At 49.2% G+C, this 18,027-nt stretch overlaps 1 protein-coding gene across 1 annotated transcript; it reads left to right on the top strand.

The window, feature by feature from the left end:
* The first annotated feature begins 3,142 nt into the window (after window positions 1-3,142).
* IL21R (interleukin 21 receptor) lies at window positions 3,143-17,938 on the top strand. Its single transcript, XM_079952897.1, has 9 exons — window positions 3,143-3,980; window positions 8,381-8,466; window positions 9,624-9,738; window positions 13,366-13,541; window positions 14,197-14,351; window positions 14,620-14,788; window positions 15,127-15,226; window positions 15,649-15,733; window positions 16,397-17,938. The coding sequence occupies exons 2-9, from the start codon at window positions 8,412-8,414 to the stop codon at window positions 17,249-17,251; spliced, it is 1,710 nt and encodes a 569-aa protein (XP_079809023.1). The 5' UTR covers window positions 3,143-3,980; window positions 8,381-8,411; the 3' UTR covers window positions 17,252-17,938.
* Window positions 17,939-18,027: the final 89 nt, after the last annotated feature.

The following is an 18,027-nucleotide window of genomic DNA, read 5'->3' as shown; positions in this document are numbered from 1 at the left end:
AGCTGACCCCCTTATCTTAAACGCTCCTCACAGATGGCCTTGCAGTGACTCTTGGACACAAGGGGGCAGCAATCCTCCAGGGAGCTCTAAGCCTGCTGGCCCCCACCTCACCATCCTCCCATCAGGCCACAGAGGATCTTAAACCCACACCAGCCACCTGCACCCAGCATCAGCAGCAGCACCCCACTCTTGTCCCTGGCTAAACCCTAGAATGAGAAAGGGCCCTTGCCCAGCGCATTAGTTTGGTGCCCTGCTGCTCGGCATGAATTGTGTTCAATTCCCAAAGTGCCACTCCTCCCCTTCACTGAGTTGGTGAGCAAAATGTGCAGCATGCAGCAGATGTGGAAAGCCCCCAGCTGATTCGCAGAAGAGAACTTGACTCCAGGAAGAGCCTGCTTTGCATAAAGTTGGGAGGTGACTGTTGAACTGGTGGGCGGGCAGGCAGCTGGTAGCAACCCTGGGCCTTCCGTAGCAGCCCACGCTCCACACTTCTGCTATCTCTGCCCTTTGTTCCAGCCCCACCCAGTTATATGCTGGATGGTAAAAAACCTGCTGTCCAAAAGAAAAAGAAAAAACAAACCAGGATTTTTTTCTGGTGGAGGCAAGCACAAAACACCCATTCATTCTGTAGACTATAACAGTACAAACCTAAACATGCCTACTTGGAAGTGATTCCTACTGAATTCAGTAGGGCTTACTCCCAGGTAAATGGGGTTAGAATTGCTGCCTAACTGGCCCTAACCTAGAGCTTTAAAGTTCCTTGGATAGCTCAGTCAGTGGAGCATCAGACTCCTAATCATACGTTGGGCAAAAGGTTTCCTGCATTGCAGAGGGCTGGACCAGTTGACCCTTGTGGTTCCTTTCAACTCTACCATTCTCTGATTCATCTGATACTTAATGCTTCACAACTCTTGTGATGAGAAAGCTTGGTAAAGGAGAAGGAGGCTGCTAGACAGGGAAGGAAAAGCCAGCAGAAAACACCACCCACTTTCCATTGACAGAAGCCATCACTGGATCAATGTACTTTCTATGAATGGGTGGGTACTACCATCTCTGCCATGCTAGGGCACTTCAGTTCAGCTGTAATCTATCTTCCCTTTTCATAGAATCTGGCTACCTTTCACATTCTGCTTCCATCAGGGATGCTGATTGTCATGCTCAATACAGCTGAGGATAATCGGAAGATAAAATAACCACATTTAAAGAAGAATGGTGTGTTACTACACCCTTAAAAGTATAGGTATATTGTTATGAAACACTGAAGCATAGTGCAGTGTATATTAGATTAATTGGCGCCTATTCTGAACAAGTCTTGACTCGATAATTGCAGTTTACCTGACAGTAGTGTAATTAGGGCAGATGGGGCTCATCAACCTAGGAAGGTAGCCAAGCTAGGAGAAAGCAAACTCTTGTCTTAAACCTGCACTGCCTTGCAGCTATACTCATTTGTGTGAAAGTCTTTGGTAGTAAATCCCGTACTCACTGCCTTGCAGAACATATTCAGGAGAAGAAAAGGCTACAGAGTAAACCCTACACAAATCCAGAGTGGAGTCCCTAAGGTGGTTGGATGGCATCTTGTAGACTTCCTTCCAGCAACTCCTGCAGCCCAGCAGGTGCCAAATGTATTGTTTTGCTTTCTTTTGACCACCTTTGAAAACCTCCCAACAGCAGAGGGACACGGCAAAGGGATGGTATCCACAATATACAAAACACTATTCCAAAATCCCACAAACCCCCTTGACGCAATCAAAGAACAATGGGAGCACAACATAGGCTATGAAATTAATACCACCCAATGAACTAGAAGGTGGTCTGTAAAAAGGTAAAGGTAAAGGTACCCCTGCCCGTACGGGCCAGTCTTGACAGACTCTGGGGTTGTGCGCCCATCTCACTTAAGAGGCCAGGGGCCAGCGCTGTCCGGAGACACTTCCGGGTCACGTGGCCAGCGTGACATCGCTGCTCTGGCCAGAGCCAGAGCCAGAGCCGCACACGGAAACGCCGTTTACCTTCCCGCTGGTAAGCGGTCCCTATTTATCTACTTGCACCCGGAGGTGCTTTCGAACTGCTAGGTTGGCAGGCGCTGGGACCGAGCAGCGGGAGCGCACCCCGCCGCAGGGATTCGAAAACACTGAAGGTGGTCTGTACTTCCCTTTAAGTCCATATCAGCCAAAAGAAGGGAACTCACTCTGAAATTCACCTACAGGTGGTACTTAACACCACGGAAACTGGTGCTGATACACCCAGGAACCTCACCAAGATGCTGGAGAGGCTGCATCTCCACAGGCACATACCTCCACATGTGGGAATGCTAAAACCAACTCTTCTGGACAGCAGTCCTACGAGAGGTATGCAAAATAACTAAACAGGTATTAGAACTTACCCCATAACTGGCCCTACATCGTCCTAGAACACAATGACCACTCACATTATACAGAGCTTATAACCCAACTACTCTCAGCAGCCAAAAGCCTCATAGCCAGACACTGGAGAGACCTGTCAGGAGTAAACACGGACCAATGGTATCAAATTGTATGGGAAATGACCTTAATAGAAAGGCTAACCAACAAACTGAAACTGTCACAGGGACAAATAGAAGAAGACACCTTCACCCCAGAGTGGCTCTCCTTTATCACATACAGTACACAGCCCAACAAGACAACAACAAGAATCCACCGACAGCATACGAATCAATCTGGCTTACCTGGCCCAACAAGCCCTCCCCCCCCCCAATGCAAAAGATCCCACTGCAGCCAACCACAGACAACCAACCACACCCTGCCCCCCAATACCTCCCACAACAAAGGAAATGTAATAAATGAACAGAAAGAAAACATACCCAGTTGATGCCGACACAAAACCCCACACGTTCACTATACAAAGGAATATAAGCCTCACCACACCACCCCTCCTCTCCTCCAACCTTACACTGTACTCAACACTAATGTCTCACAACAAATGTAACTGATTTGTAATAAATACTGCACAACCTGAAAAAAAGAGACAAGGCGTGTAATCCAAGAAAATCTTTAATTTTTTTTAATACATATAAAGTCAATAGAGTTTAAGAGCAAATATACATAATCAAATGACATGCTCGGCTTGCCTAAACACAACAATTTCTAGCAGGCACCAAAAACAATTAGCAGGGAGTTCCTGAGCATAGAAAGACTGTTGCCCTCCAAGGCAGATTCTTGAGAGCCTGCTGCGGCTGCCAGGCCCTCCCATAGCTGTTAGGGAAAAAGCCACACCACCCCCATGTCTCCCATCCCCTCCATCCCATCTCTGTGGTCCTCCTTGTGCTGGAGAAGAGCCTAGAGGGCTCATGTGGATTCCTTGAATGTTCAAGGTTCTAGATCTCACAGGGAGCCCACACAAGGCCAGGAGACAAAAGACATGACAGGGCCAGGTGACAGATGACCCCTAGAGAGTAGGGACCCTCAAGCGTGCTCCCACTTTCCCCCAATGCACTTGGTGGTGCACACCTGAGTGGGGCTTATGGGGAGGAGGTGCATGGCAAACTCTTGGCCACGGAGGGCCATGGGTTGCTGCAGGCTGCAAATTGCCACCTGGTTGAGCCCTGTTTCCTCTGCTTTTTAAAAGCAGCCAGCGGCTTTTGCTCTAGGCTTCAGTGCTCTAACCGCCTCTGCTGCATCACTGGCTACTGCTTTACCTGCAGGTTGCAAAGCAAACGCTGTCTGCCTACAAGATGCTGCTTTCAGTTGTGGGGAGGAGTGAAGGGTAGGAGAGCTGGCTGAGGACACTACCACCTCCTCCTTCTCTCACCTCATGTCCTCACCACATCCTCCTGCTTGTACAGTAATATCAGTGCAAGCTGACGTCACGCCTGTTCCAGAACCAAATCTAGTTATGACTCATCAAGGCATTTGCACCTCTAGAAGGCAACCATCGCAGGAGGCTGAGCGAGGACCCACCAGGCGACAATGACCAACTGAGGAAGAGGACCAGAGCAGTGAAGCTGGGTAAGTGAGGGGCTGCCCAGGGTCGGTGGCTTCCAGGCAGGGAGTCGGGGGGGACGGGACAATAACGTTGGGCACAATGAGGAGTGTTGGGAAGAGACACCAAGCGTGTGTCTGAGTGTTTGGTCACCATGATGGGAGTCCCTGCTGCTGCCAGGGCCTGACCCCATGCTTGGAAGCATGGAGTCATGGGCAGCAGGCAAATCCACCTCCTGTAGCCTCCTTTGGCCATGTTCTGTCCCCCGCCCCATTCTGGAATGGGTGCGTCCACACAGTGGAAGGAGGAGATGCCACCAACCTGATATGAGAACATAAGGAGATTCTGCTGGATCAGACCAAAGGGGGCCCACCGAGAAGGTGCTGGGAATTGCTGGTGGAAAAGCAACTCTCAGGCCTGGCTGGCAGCTTCATTTTCTCCGTATGTATCGAAAAGGTAAAACTTCACATTCCTGCTGGTCTAGCCCATCAGCTAAAAATGGCATGACATGGGAGTTGTGTGAATGGGCTCTTACACAGGTGAAAAAGAATGTAGTAGCAGTGGATGAAGGGAGATTTGGATCAGGACATCAATTTGGGGCGGGTAGCTTAGTTCTTCCAACCATTTTCCTGGAAAGAAAACGCGGGAAGGTTTTAATGGTGACCAGCCAGATGGCTCTGGGAAGTCCATAAGCAGGACACAAACCTTGTTGGTCTCTTCTCCATTCTGGATGGTAACACAAACATCCATACAAAAAAGGCACCTCACTCTCTTTTTCATATAGTCTTCTCTCAAGCATTTTTCTTTTTTTGACAGTATAAAAATTTCCCAGGTTTGTTAATAAATCAGCCCAGCCATTGCAACTGAATTTAGCACTAGTTGGACTTTTCTTTGAAATCCTGACTGAGTCATTTCTAAATACCACTTGACGGGTTCACAATCCACCAGAGGTTGCAATTCTCCCCCTAAATCTGCCTAGGGTTACACTTCTAGTAAGCCTCACTGAGAGGTATCTGGAATGAAAACTAATAAATTTATCTCACAGTGTGAGGGGGGCCTATTAAACCACCAGTTCCTTTTTTGGGCAAGTTACATTTTAAATATTTAAATTTCTCTTTGTAATATTCATGTGGTGTCAGTCAAGAGATTCAAAGAAATTGGCTCTGTGGTTCTCCTCAGCCAAATCTGGTGCACCAATATCCCTCTCCATTGCACGGGGGATGATGGACTTCTCCTTGAGTGGATCCTTGTTTTGTTTTATGGGGCTCTAAACCATTATTTTCCAGAACAAACTAATCATTTGTGCCTTGAGTGAATTACTCTTCTGTATACAAATATAAGTACCTCTCAAAACCCTGTCAATGTGCTCTGTTTTCCCCCTGAGAGGTTCTCTTAAGGAATAAATAGCTAATTTTGGTGGGTTGACTCATTTTATGATTTGACAATGCCTTTTACCCAGATTCTGGTTTGTTTATTGTCTGGAACAGGGTTATAATTTTTCAGAAATCAGCAGATAATTGCAGCCTGATTGTTTTCATCTTTGCGAATTAGAAATAAAACCAAAAAGGCTACGTCTGATGTAACTCAGTGAGACTTGCGATTGACCACCATTGTGAGATCCACTTCATATGTACATTTGCGTTTGCATTTTATTTATTATTACCATCTTTTATCCCACCCTTATATCCCTCCTTGAGGGAGAGCAGGTGGCGGAGGGAGAGCAGGTGGCGCTGTGGGTTAAAGCCTCAGCGCCTAGGGCTTGCCGATCGAAAGGTCGGCGGTTCGAATCCCTGCGGCGGGGTGCGCTCCCGCTGCTCGCTCCCAGCGCCTGCCAACCTAGCAGTTCGAAAGCACCTCTGGGTGCAAGTAGATAAATAGGGACCGCTTACCGGCGGGAAGGTAAACGGCGTTTCCGTGTGCGGCTCTGGCTCTGGCTCTGGCTCTGGCCAGAGCAGCGATGTCACGCTGGCCACGTGACCCGGAAGTGTCTCCGGACAGCGCTGGCCCCCGGCCTCTTGAGTGAGATGGGCGCACAACCCCAGAGTCTGTCAAGACTGGCCCGTATGGGCAGGGGTACCTTTACCTTTACCTTTATATCCCTCCTTTTCCTCCAAGGAGCTCAAAGTAGCATACACCCTTCTCTCTCTCTCTCTCTCTCTCTCTCCCCCCCCCCCCACTATTTAATCCTATTGACAACCCTAAGAGGTAGGTTAGGCTGAGGCAGTGACTGGCCCAATATCACCCTTCAGTGGACTTGATGGCTGAGTAGGTTTTGAACCCTAGTCTCCTAGTCAACTACATTTGTTAAATTTCATCCCAGTTGTCCTTTCTGTCAAGGTCATTTGTTTTTCCTGTTACCCTGAGCTTTGCTAATTTGAAAAGAACCCCCTCCATCTCTCAACTGAGTTACTGTGATAAAGATGTTGAAAAGTACCTAGCCAAGGACAGAAACACACTCCCCCTCCCCATTTTGATGAGGAGCCATGGATGGTTTTCCAACAGCTGTGAATCCACCTGACAGTATTTTCATCTGGCCTGTACCGAACCAGTCTGAGAACTAAAACATCATGAGTGGTTTTCCAAAACTGCAGTAACAGAAGCTCAGCTAGAAGGTGTGCCACAGATCAGGGAAGGAGTCAACCAGTTCAAGAGGATGTTGGTGTGGTTAATGAACAGAGACACAGAAGCTTTTGGAGGCAAGAGTGCTTCCTTCAGAAAGTGGGACAGGAAGCCAAGAACAGGAATAAATGGACAGCTTTCACAATGGAGAGGTGTATGGCACGGGGATCCCTGTGGATCTGTATCAAGAAGGTCTGTGCTTTTCAACTAATTTTGTCAATGACCTGGTGCAGTGCATTGTCCAGGTTTAGTAATGATACCAAAATTTTCAGGATGGATAAAGCAAAATGGGATTGGGTAGAGCTCCCGGAGGATCTCTGTACATTAGTCCAGTCCTGCTGGATCAGGCCAAAGGGGGACCAATGAGTCTCCTTCCCCTCCTGGGCAGCCAAATGCCTATAGGAAGCCCACAGGCAGGAGGACATGATGATGGCACTAACCTGGAGAGCAACTGGCAGTCAGAGGCTCTTGATCCTGGAGGACTATAACCTGCATTTGGTTGACCAATAAAATCTGGTGGTGATGATATATAGGCAAGTAGAATCCATTGATAGCTCTATCCTCCATGAATTGGTCTAATCACATTTTAAAGGCATGTGGTGTGGATTCCTTAGTTCAACTATGCGCTGCATGAAGGACTTTCTTTTATCCAGTGCTTTTCCCCCTAGAAAAATAGGTGCCGCTACTCACCGTGAAGTTATTACAGTAAGTGGCCCACTTTTTTTACAACAAAAAAGAGGTGCCAGTACTGCTTACCCTCGAGTACTCCCTGCAAAGAAAGAAAAAGCACTGCTTTTATCTATCTTGATTTTTTCAGCATTCAGCTTCATTGAATGTTCATGAATTCTCCACCCACTTTCTCTGTGTCATGCATAATTCTATAAATTTCTGTTGTCTCTTACTCACCTTTTCTCTAAAAAAGTCCCAAATGCTGAAGTCTTTCTTCATAATTTTGGTTGCCCCTTTCTGAACCTTTCCCAACTCTGGATTATCCTTTTAGAGTTGAGGTTATCAGAACTGTACACAATATTCCAAATGTGGCCTCATTTGTATAATGGCATTACGATGCTGGCAGATTTATCTTCCATTTCTCCTCACTAATGATCCCTACTATGGAATAATGCCTTTTTCACAGCTGCCGAATACTGGGTCAATGTCTTCTCTGAGCTATCTATTATGACCTCAAGATTTCATTTCTGGTCTGTCACTGCCAGTTGAGACCACATGAGAAATTTAGACCATATGGGAAATTATGTTTTTATTTGTTTGTTTGCCCCAATATTCATCACTTGACACTTATTTACAGTGAATTTACAAGGCGAGAAACAGATAAGGGGCGAGTGGCAAAGCCTTGGAGAATATTTTAAAATATATGATACTAAAACTAACCTACAAGTAGGGGTAATTTCATGAGCAACAGTTAACAATGGTGTAATTGAAAGGAGAAAAACAGGGTCAGAAAATTATCAGATATGCAGCAATGTAAGGTACATCTGGAATGCCACAGTATGTTGGGTTGGGAAGTCTATAGCGACATTTTGTATGATGGAAAATGTATGATGTGTAAATAGAAAAATGGAAAATGCATAAATTAAAATAAGAATACAGTGAATTGCATGTCTGTGCGTATCCTGCTGTGAGGGCACCTTGACAGCTCAAAAACTGTGAATTTGCAATCTGGCTGGTCTTTGAGGATTTGGACTCCAGATGCTCCTCTCACTCAGTGCCTGAAAGTTTTTGGGATCCCTTCCTGGAATCTCACACTCCTCTCTCATTCCTGACAAAGTTGCTCTGAATTGTCTTGCAGGGAGCCCCAAGGGACTGTGGCAAGAGGAAGGATGGCAGGCCAGGTGTGGGAATGGCTGCTGCTGCTGCTGCTCTTCCTTCAGCGAGGTAAGCCCAGCCTTCAAGACGATTGAAAGTGGTTTTGCTTTCCATGTGGGAGGAGGTGGAGGGGAAGTTCACACACGCACGCAGTGCAGCTTATTCATTCACTTTCCAAAAACAACACTCATCGAGACATTTTGAAACAATGCAGAAAGACCTGTTTGCCAGAAGCAACAGTGCAATGAGTTTGTGCAAGCAGTGTCACCAAGCCCTTATGTGAAATTGCTTTCAGTAGGGTGAAGATTATCATTGTCACCATGTCAAGGGGTATCTTAGTGAAAGCCAAATGGAGTGTCTGTGCAACTGTGGCACATCCCTCACTGTTAGGGGTGGAAAGATTTCAGCTGATGAGCAGGGATTGGAACAGGATTGTGCAGCCGTTGTGGGATTCAATCCTGTCCTGCTCATTGGCTGACACTACCAGTGATGGGCATGCAATCTCGCAGGCCAACGTGCAGCCCCTGGTAGGCCAAGGTGGGCCCACAAGCCAGAGGCTCTCCACCCCTCCCCTATAGTGTCAAGACGCCTATTCCGTAGTCTCCAATTGCAAGAATGTCCCTATTTTCTGTGGGATGTATTATTAAACATTCCCACATTTTCATCTGAGGAATTTTGGAGGGTATGCACCTCCTCTCAGCCTGATTGTTTGGGACAGGGGTTTTTGAGCCACAAAGAGATGCTGATGGTGTGTGGATGCCCCATCAAGACTGAGTGCTCAAAGTGGGGTGACTAAATGCCTGCTGTGGAAATAGCCTTTGATTCCTTGGCAAAAGGGTGGGGATCTTCATCCCCTTGCTAGGGATGTCCTACTGTAGGTGACCCATAAGCAGAACACCTGTGCTGACCAGAATGACCACCCAAAATCCACAAGTGGTCAGCACTAGAAGTCCAAAGTTCAACCACAGGGAAGGCCAGGAAGTTGGAATTGGAAGCTTTTAGGCCTGAGCTTCAGAGCACAGCTGCAGGTGGAGATGGTTCTGACCAAGGCACCTAGATTCAGTAGGTTGGATGGGTTTTGTTTCTTTGGGAGGCAGGCCTACCCACCTCCTCTACCAGAATCAAAGATCTTTCAGTTGTATTGTGGGATAGGGGACAGATGGGTCTCTGCATCGTGCATTCTATCCTCTGAGCTGCCACATCTGTCTCACCTGTCTCACCTCCAGCTTCAGCTTGTGGGAATCTCACCTGTTTTGCCGACTACATCCAGACCTTAACATGCATGTGGGGAAATGACCCCCACACCTCCGGCAGAGCTCAGTACCATCTCACAGCAACATGGTATGTATGGATGTGGAGAAAGACATACCGTTGACCCCAACCCCCTGGAACTTTAGGGCTGCTCCCACGACTTTCATAGGGTTTGGGGCAGAATATCATTCTCTGTGGCTCCCAAATCCTGGCTTTGCTTGGGAGTGGGGCGGGTGGGGGGGAATGGCCCCCTTCTCTGCTAACCCCTGGGGCTCCTTGACACACCTTTGTGGACATACTTAACCAGCTGTTTCTGCTGTAGCTGAGTCTGCTCTCTAGCTAATGCTGGTCAGGCTTGTGCCATTAGAAAACCCTGCTGCACATTTGTGGTGGGTGTGTCTCCTCACAGCTGCCAGGATGGAAGCCACTTTAGCCGCTGAGCCAGAGGGCTGTTCTCTGAGGCCCTCCTTGGCCACTGCCAGCTCCCTTCATGCCTTCAGCTTTCCTTTCCTTTAAGTCCTTCTGCATCTGGAATGACTAGCAGGGTTTCCCAAAGTTAGGTCTCCAGCTGTTTTTGGACTACAATTCCCATAATCCATGACCACTGGTCCTGCTAGCTAGGGATGATGGGAGTTGTAGTCCAAAACCAGCTGGAGACCCAACTTTGGGAAATCCTGGACTACAGCAAGACAGTTTGGATGGGGGGGGGGATGTGAAGGCTAAGGCTGCCCACCCCAGCCAGCAGGTTCATTCCAGCAAGTGGCTGCTTGGTAGAATGGGGAAAGGGATGAAACTGGTAGGGTCTCCATGGGCCATGCAGGGCAGCATCCTCTTTTTTAAAAATGCAAATTTAATCTCTTTAATTTTTTTAAACACAATCCCATATTCCCAAATACAAAATGGGTATGCTAAACATTAGGAGGAAGACGCCCACTGTTGCTCATTCTTATCATGGAAGTTCATGGTTTCTCATTATGTCTGAATTGAGCTTAAAAATAGTAAGTTTGATGGTTTTCAGTGCAGTTGATTTGATAGATCTTGTTAAAAATGGTATTGGAAAATAATTTTATATACAACATTTGAAAAGTCAGGTACATTTAAAACCAAAACACAAATGTTTGCTAGTTCTGAATGGTTTGTATCTGTAAACAAAGATCTCTCTTTAAAAATTTGAGCAACAATTTTGAGAGGGAATCTCTAAACAATTTCATTTGTAGTCTCCTGTAGTAAAATCAAGCATACAAAAAGAACAGGCCCCATATGCTCATCACCCTTGACAAACGCCTGAAACCAAACTACATTTGAACACAGTAATATGAAAAAAAGAATAGCATTTCCACCATACAAGCTCTCGCTTTGTTTCCAATATGAATTCATCATTAAAAAATTAAAAATAGAGATCAGTCTTATTTACACATTTTTCCTATTTGTCATTTAATCTCATCAGGATTTAAAGTGAATTAAAATGAATGGGGAACTTAAGTCATCGAAAACTTTGCATCCCAGGAGAGTACTTTCAGAACATTTATCTTTATTAATTGCAGGTGATAATTATTTTTCCACTCCCCAGCTACATGTACAGGGTGCCAATACTGTAATGTATTCTCAGTGATCTATTATTTTAAAAGTGTGCAGGAAAGCCAGCTCATCCAAATAAGTACTGGAACACCCAAAGATTGGGGCATTAAGGAAATGAGGAGCAAAAAAATTGAAAGCATTCATACCTCTGTAATTCTAAAGGTCATTGTGTAATTAATAGGAACTGCAAGTTTGTACCTGCTCACACTAATGGACTTCACTGACAAGCAAATATATAATATAATGTAAGACAGCTGGTCAGTTCAGGAGGCTGTTGGCAACTTATGGACACATACACACAGCTTGAACAGCAGCAGATATGAACATATGTTTTTAAAGATGATCATTAAATGTTGCTTTTAATGAAACACCTCAAAACACGCTGATGATATCGTAATAGGGTAATGCATTTATATCCATTTGAATGCTGCCTGCAGTTGCTTCGAAGCACAGGATAATAGAGGTCTAAAGGTTACCCTACATACTTGCTTTTACAAATGAGTTAAAGACATTCTGTCTCCGCTTCCTCCTCACTGCCTGCAACACTGCGGTCTGTGGATGCTGTGACATCTTCATTGGTACCCTTGCCATTATCTCCTCTCTCAGCTGCTTCACCCTTTGGGCCACCCTCAGATGCACTGTTATCTTTAGATGGCTGAACGCCTTCTGGGAGCTGGACACATGTTTCCGAAGAATCTGCGTCAGATGCTGTTTTTGGCGTTTCTGTATTTGGATCACCTAAAAACTTTTGCCAACCCTTCAGTCTCTCTTCCCTTTCTCTTGAAGTCTCCTCGACCTGATAATCTGTTACACCATCCCATGTCTTCACAGAGAGCTGACGTCCACCAAACCATCGCCCGTTGAGAGCCTGTTTGCAGGCATCTCCTTCTTCTGCTTCTTTAAATGACACAGAAGCAACACCATCTGGGTGCCTATCAAATAAAATTACTTTCTTTACTTGTCCAAACTTTTCACATTCTGTCCGAAGATCTTCTCTTATCTCATTTAGCACTAAAGGATCTTCCTCAAAATCGCTTGGGTGGAACATGTTCCTGATAATGATAACGCGCTCGTGCCGCATTCGAACACTGCCATCTTTCTTCTCCGGTCTCCAGTCCAGAAGTTTTTGTTGTTGAGACAGCTTCTTCTTGTGGTCTTTGCATTTCTTTTTCTTCTTGCTGGCATCATACTCCCCCTTCGGTTGAAACTGTGCAACTTCCACATGCAATTTGTAGCCTCTAATTTCATTTTCATCCAATAGTTTGAATGCTAGTTCAACAGATTCTCTTTTTAAGTAGCAGCAGAGCCCATCTCCTTTCAGATTTCCTTCTTTGTCTTTGTAAAGTTTAATTTTAGGCTCCTCTGTTTGTGGATCACGCATAACAATACCGCATTTTGACATAAACTGCAGGAACTCATCTTTTGTAATGTCTGGCGGTAAACCTGTGACATATACATTTGTGTTTCTCTGTTCTTCAACATGAAACCATCCTGCTTCAGGTTTTATTCTCTCTCCTTTTGGTTTAAGATCCGTTGCCTGAGATGCTTTTGGACCTGTTGCCTGCTGGACCTGGGTAGCCTTTGAATCTGTAGGCGTTTTAGATTCGGTCTTTCTAAGAGATGCAGATGAACTATCTGAACTTTCAGTGGGAAAGCCGTAGTTAGCGTGATATGTTGCCAGGAAATCTTCAGTAACCTTCGGGAACCAGGCCTTCTTGTCGGGATCCCACTCGTACTGCGTCCCGTCCGCCGGGTCCGTGTACGTGAAAGGGTCCTCGCCGCCTTCCTCGCCCTCCTTGCCGTACAGCTCCTGCAGCCGCAGCTGCTGGTAGAACTCCTCGTTCCGATCCCAGGCGCCAATACTCATGTTGCGGCCGGAGCCCAGGCTGACGAGGCAAAAAACGCGGGGCGACTCAGCAGCGCCTCACAAGCTAGGCCGCGCCTCAGGCGCCGCCGCCTCCTACTCGGGAGCCGCCGGACTGCACGAAGCCGCTCCGGGCGCCTGTGCACGGGTCTCGCGCCACGGCTGCCCCAATTGGGGTCAGAGCATCATGGCTGCAGCTGTGGGACTTTCTTGGCTCACGGAGGGAGCAGCCATGGCCGTCCCACACTGAGCGGGGGCATCTTTGGTGTTCGCAGGGACTGCGGAGAAGGCGGCAACTGCTCCTTCACCTCCAATGGTACCGCCGCCGCCCGATACACCTGCTTTGCAGAGCAGAATATCTGCTTTGGGAACAACAACTTTGAGGTGGTCGTGAAGCTGGGGGATGAGCAACGGCAAGTGTGTAAGAACGAGTTTGTCTTCCAAGAACACTGTAAGTATGGGGGGTGGAGGTAAGTGGGTAGCACCCTCCCCCCCCCGCACCCACCCAAGCCCCAAGGGGTGGCCCAGGACTCTGTGGGACTGGGAGGAGGAGGAGACCCGCAGGGGCTGCTGGCGTGCGCAGGGAGAAAGGGGCTTGTTGCTGCCTGGTTCAGAGACCCTTCCTCACTTACGGGTGTGGTGGTGGCATTTTTTGAGATTTGGGTTTACTGTATTTACAAGGCTGAAGGCAAGGAGTTTTCAAGCTCCTACAGCCAGCTAACGGTGGGCCGATTAAACAACCTGGGGCCTTTTAAATGTTTTGACGGGGTTATTCTCCATCCACCCCACCCCCACCATTATGTATTTTGTGTTTTTCTGTTGTAAACTGCCCTGGAATATTCGGATGAAGGGCAGTGTATTCAATGAATGAATATAAATGTGAATGAATAACCCACTGCCTTTCATTCAACCCCAGCAGCCCGAGATGTTTTCACCTTGCTCCACTTGGAGGCTGGAGGGACATCCCCCTGTCATGCCCTGCAGGGGCTTCCCCCCACAACTACCCTCTGGGGATTCGGGGGTGTCACTGCTGCTTCACCCAGTGGGTGGGGGCCAAGTCCTGTCAGCCAGATGCCCTCAGGAGCCCACCTTGACTCTTTCCCCAGTTAAGCCGTCCCCGCCTTTCAGCCTGAGGACTATTGTCTCCCCTGAGGGCTACAACCTCTCCTGGAGCACCATGTACCAGCAAGATGAGTACTTCTACCTGGACACGGAGCTGCAGTATGAGTTGCGCTACCGGCAGAGGGGACATCCATGGCAGGTAAGCCAGGAGGCAAGGGCCAGCCTGAGCTGGATGGTGTTGGTCACCATTTGCCCAGTCAGGCCCTCAGTAGCTGGCTGGCGACCCTGGAGCTCAGCCCCAAAGTTTCTTAGTGCTTCTCTGGACTTGGGCTTCAGGGGCACCGGGAAGTCATGGGGCTCTTTCAGGATCATTTGAGTAACTCCTCTGAATTGCTCTGAAGGTGGCAGAGGTAGGGAGCATTTCCCAGAATTCCTCCTATCCCTTTGGCTTCTTCCCTTTCCTGCAGGTACACAACCATCTTCTGCAGTACACCGAGACCCTGTGGCTCCCCCAGAAGTTCAAAGGGGACACAGACTACGAACTCCAGGTTCGGGCAAAGCCAAGGGAAGACTCCTTATACCAGGGTGCTTGGAGCGACTGGAGTCCCAAGACGACCTTGAGGACGCTGCCAGGGGGTGAGTCCCCCCTCCCTCCTCACAAGGGGGTCTTGGCCTCTGCCCATACAAAGAGGCCTGAACCTTGCCATCAAAGGCTGTTCATAAGCCCCTGTCCCAGTCCAGGGGGGCCTTCTGCACCTTTGAGACCATGAATCCATGGCAGATCAGAGAAGCAGCCTCTCTTCTTTCCTGTCAAGAAGTAGACCCCCTCCTGCTACTCTACTGCCCTAGGAGGGAGCTCTGGCCACGATTCCAGGGGAACTCATCCTGACTGAGCCCCAGAGCCCAGCCCACCCTGGCAACCCCCAGTGGAGCTACCAAAGAAAGTAACTGATATTACTGGTTTCCTTCCTCAGCCATGGAGGACAGGCCAGGAGACAAGTGGTCCTTGTGGTTCCTGCTGGTGCTCAGCCCATTGGTTGCTCTCGTGGTCTTCCTGGGCTGGCAGCACCAGAGGTGAGTGTGGGAGTTGGATGCTGGATGCTGGGGTGGCGGGGCTGCTGAGAGCTTCTGGTTGGCTGCAGGCTGCCCACTTCCCAGCTGGATGACCTACCCTACACAGAGAAAGGAAATGGTGGGTGGGGGAGGCATCACCTCTCAAGAAGCCGTGCTCAGGTAAGTCCACCAAGCCCGCTCCCTCTTTCCCCCAGTCTGCAGAGCACCAGCCATGGGCTTGCTTGCTTGTGGCAGTGGGTAGCTGAGTTCACTGGAAAGGGAAGCCATGAGGTTCCTTGGACAAGGCAGTTGCTGGGCAGCAAGCCTGAGACGCCAGTGCCTCAAGGCCTGGCCATGCTCCTAGTCCCTCCCGTGGGTAGTCGGTGGAATGAAGTTTGGGGTCTCCCCACAAAAGGCCTCCAGCTCACCTTTCCCTCTGGCAGGTTGTGGAAGAAGCTGGACATCTTCATCCCCAGCCCGGCCCCCTTTTTCCAGCCCCTCTACCTGATCCACAATGGAGACTTCAAGGTACAAGCGACTCCTACCCACCAGAGAGGAGGGGCAGGGGAGGGTGTTGGAGTGGCTGTTTGAATTGACCCACAGGCACCTACGGATCCTCCGGGCATCACCCAAGGCAGAAAGTTCCTGTATGTGTGTGTTGGGGGGGGGGTCCTGCCTCATGTGCCAGGAGCCTTAATGCATGTTCGGTGGGAGGGAGGACATCAGGCTGCCTAATATTCTGCAGAGAAGTTGGGGACTTGGTGGAGGGGTGGGGGTCTCCTCGTGACACAAGGCCTTCTCCCCACCCCAGGCTTCCTCCATGTCCCCCTCCCCACAGCAGGGGCTCTGCCTGCTTCTCTCTCACCCCAACTCCCATCCCTATGGGGCAGGATCCTCTCTGAAAAAGTGAGCTCTGGGCAGAGTCCTGTGGAAAGCACATAGCCCTTGCAGCCACCAGGTGCATTACAGGTGGGGGAGGAGTTTCCTCTTTGCACAGAGGGATGCCAGGAGATAATGGGGTAGCTGGTAAGTGGGCACTTTGTTGCACAGTCTGGGCTGGAGGAAGGAGCTCCTCTCCTGAAGGTATGCAATTCCTTCCATTCCCCAGATGGTTAAAAAAAGGCCCACACCTGCTGTTTCTCTGGCCATGGCCTACTGACACCTCTCTCTCTCTCTCTCTCTCCTGTGCAGAAGTGGGTGGGCGGCAGCATCTCCTGCCCCGGAGCCATGCTGGACAACTTTGAATGGAGCACAGCCCTGCTGGATGTGTTTGGGATGGGCCAAAAACCCCTTCCCCCCAGCCCTGCCAAGGAACAGCAGAGTGGGGGCCATGCACCCTCCCCTGCTACATTTGCTTCCCACCTGCCTGGGAGCCAGGATGCCACCCATGATCAGGCCTACGGCCACCTCTCCATTGACACCGTCACTGTGGCTGGAGAGTTTACCGCCTGCTGCCCGCGATGCAAGGGGGCCACAGCATGCTGTGCTCTGGAGGAGGGCCAGGACGAAAGAGATGCCTACCAGGGCATCCTCTTCAATGAGGGCCAGATCTCCGAGAATCTGCTCCTGGTGGACATGGTCCCACCAGCAGCAGCTCAGAGGAAGGCTTTCTTGTCTGCCTTGGAGTCCTGGTCAGGAGACCCTCTCATCGAGACTCTTACTCCTTTCTCGCAAGCTGGTGGCTCCCTGGGCAGAAAAATGTCTGGGAAGGAGGTGGACTTTTTTGGTTCGCCTCCTGAGCCCTGGACCCTGGAAGGCCTCTTATCTCCAGAGGAGGAGGACATGGCTTCCTACCGAGACCTGCTCTCTCCTGACTTGGATGCAGATGGGGACCTCCTTGCCAATGGCCTGGATTTGGATACCATTGACAGTGGCTTTGCAGAGTGTGACTGTGGGAGCCCTGTGGACTCTGAGTTTGAGAGGAGGCCGACAGGCTGTGGGTCTGAACCCCTCAGTGTGGAAAGCGGAGAGACAGGGGAAGAGCTCCTGCCCAGCTATGTCAAGCAGTGGGTCTCCTCCTGTCACAACAGAGCGCAGCCCAGTTAAAAGCACAGAAGGGGAAGCAGGAGCTGAGCACCTGTCGAGGCCACCGTGAAGCTCCTTCACTCCTTGCAAAGATCTATGGGCCTTGCTTGGATGCTCTGCTTTCTCCTGTGTAAGAGAGATGTAAGCAGGGAAGCCTTTGCTGCCACTACCAGACACCTCCTCCTTTGTGCCGGGAGACCCACCCACCCCCTCCTTTGTGCCGGGAGACCCACCCACCCCAGGACTGGAAGCTGTTTTTTCCCCTCCTTGGCAAATTCCTCTTTTTGCTTAAAAAGGTTAATATTTTTACAAAGGCTGTGAAATCTTTGGATGAAGTTGGGAGTGTCAACTACAAAGCAGACTTCAAGTTCCAAGCCACAGGGGGTATACATGGGTGGGGTGAGCTGGGCAGAGAGAGGGAGGCATGCCCATCACATTTGGTCCACCCATTTGATGGGGAGAAAATTCTAGTCTTCAAGGCCAGCATCAATCAGGAGGAGGCCCCCCACCAAAGCTGGACTCTGTGGAGCAGCAGCAGTAGCTAGGTTCCATGAAGAGCCCCAGAGGACCCCCAACCTTCCCCCTCCCTCTTTCCTTATCCTTTCCTCCTCTTTTTTGGGGCCACCACTCTTCAGGCTGTGAGCCCTGGGCAGGGACCAATTATGTTGGCATTTGTTGTATAGCACTTAATAAAGAAGATCTATCACAGTTCTGGTGATTTGTGTGATTAGTGGGGCATGTGCATGGCCATTGTTTGGGGGAGTGAAGGCCAAGGGAAAATTGGGAGAAAAAGGAGA

This window comes from Podarcis cretensis, assembly GCF_951804945.1.
Source record: "Podarcis cretensis genome assembly, chromosome: 14".
NCBI lineage: Eukaryota > Metazoa > Chordata > Lepidosauria > Squamata > Lacertidae > Podarcis > Podarcis cretensis.
This window is presented reverse-complemented; position numbering and strand designations above follow the sequence as displayed.

Coding starts and splice junctions, on each gene's coding strand:
- IL21R (XM_079952897.1), top strand. CDS start 8,412: ATGGCAGGCCAGGTGTGGGAATGGCTGCTGCTGCTGCTGCTCTTCCTT. Junction 14,789..15,126: donor CTTGAGGACGCTGCCAGGGG/GTGAGTCCCCCC, acceptor TTCCTTCCTCAG/CCATGGAGGACAGGCCAGGA. Junction 15,227..15,648: donor CTGGGCTGGCAGCACCAGAG/GTGAGTGTGGGA, acceptor TCCCTCTGGCAG/GTTGTGGAAGAAGCTGGACA.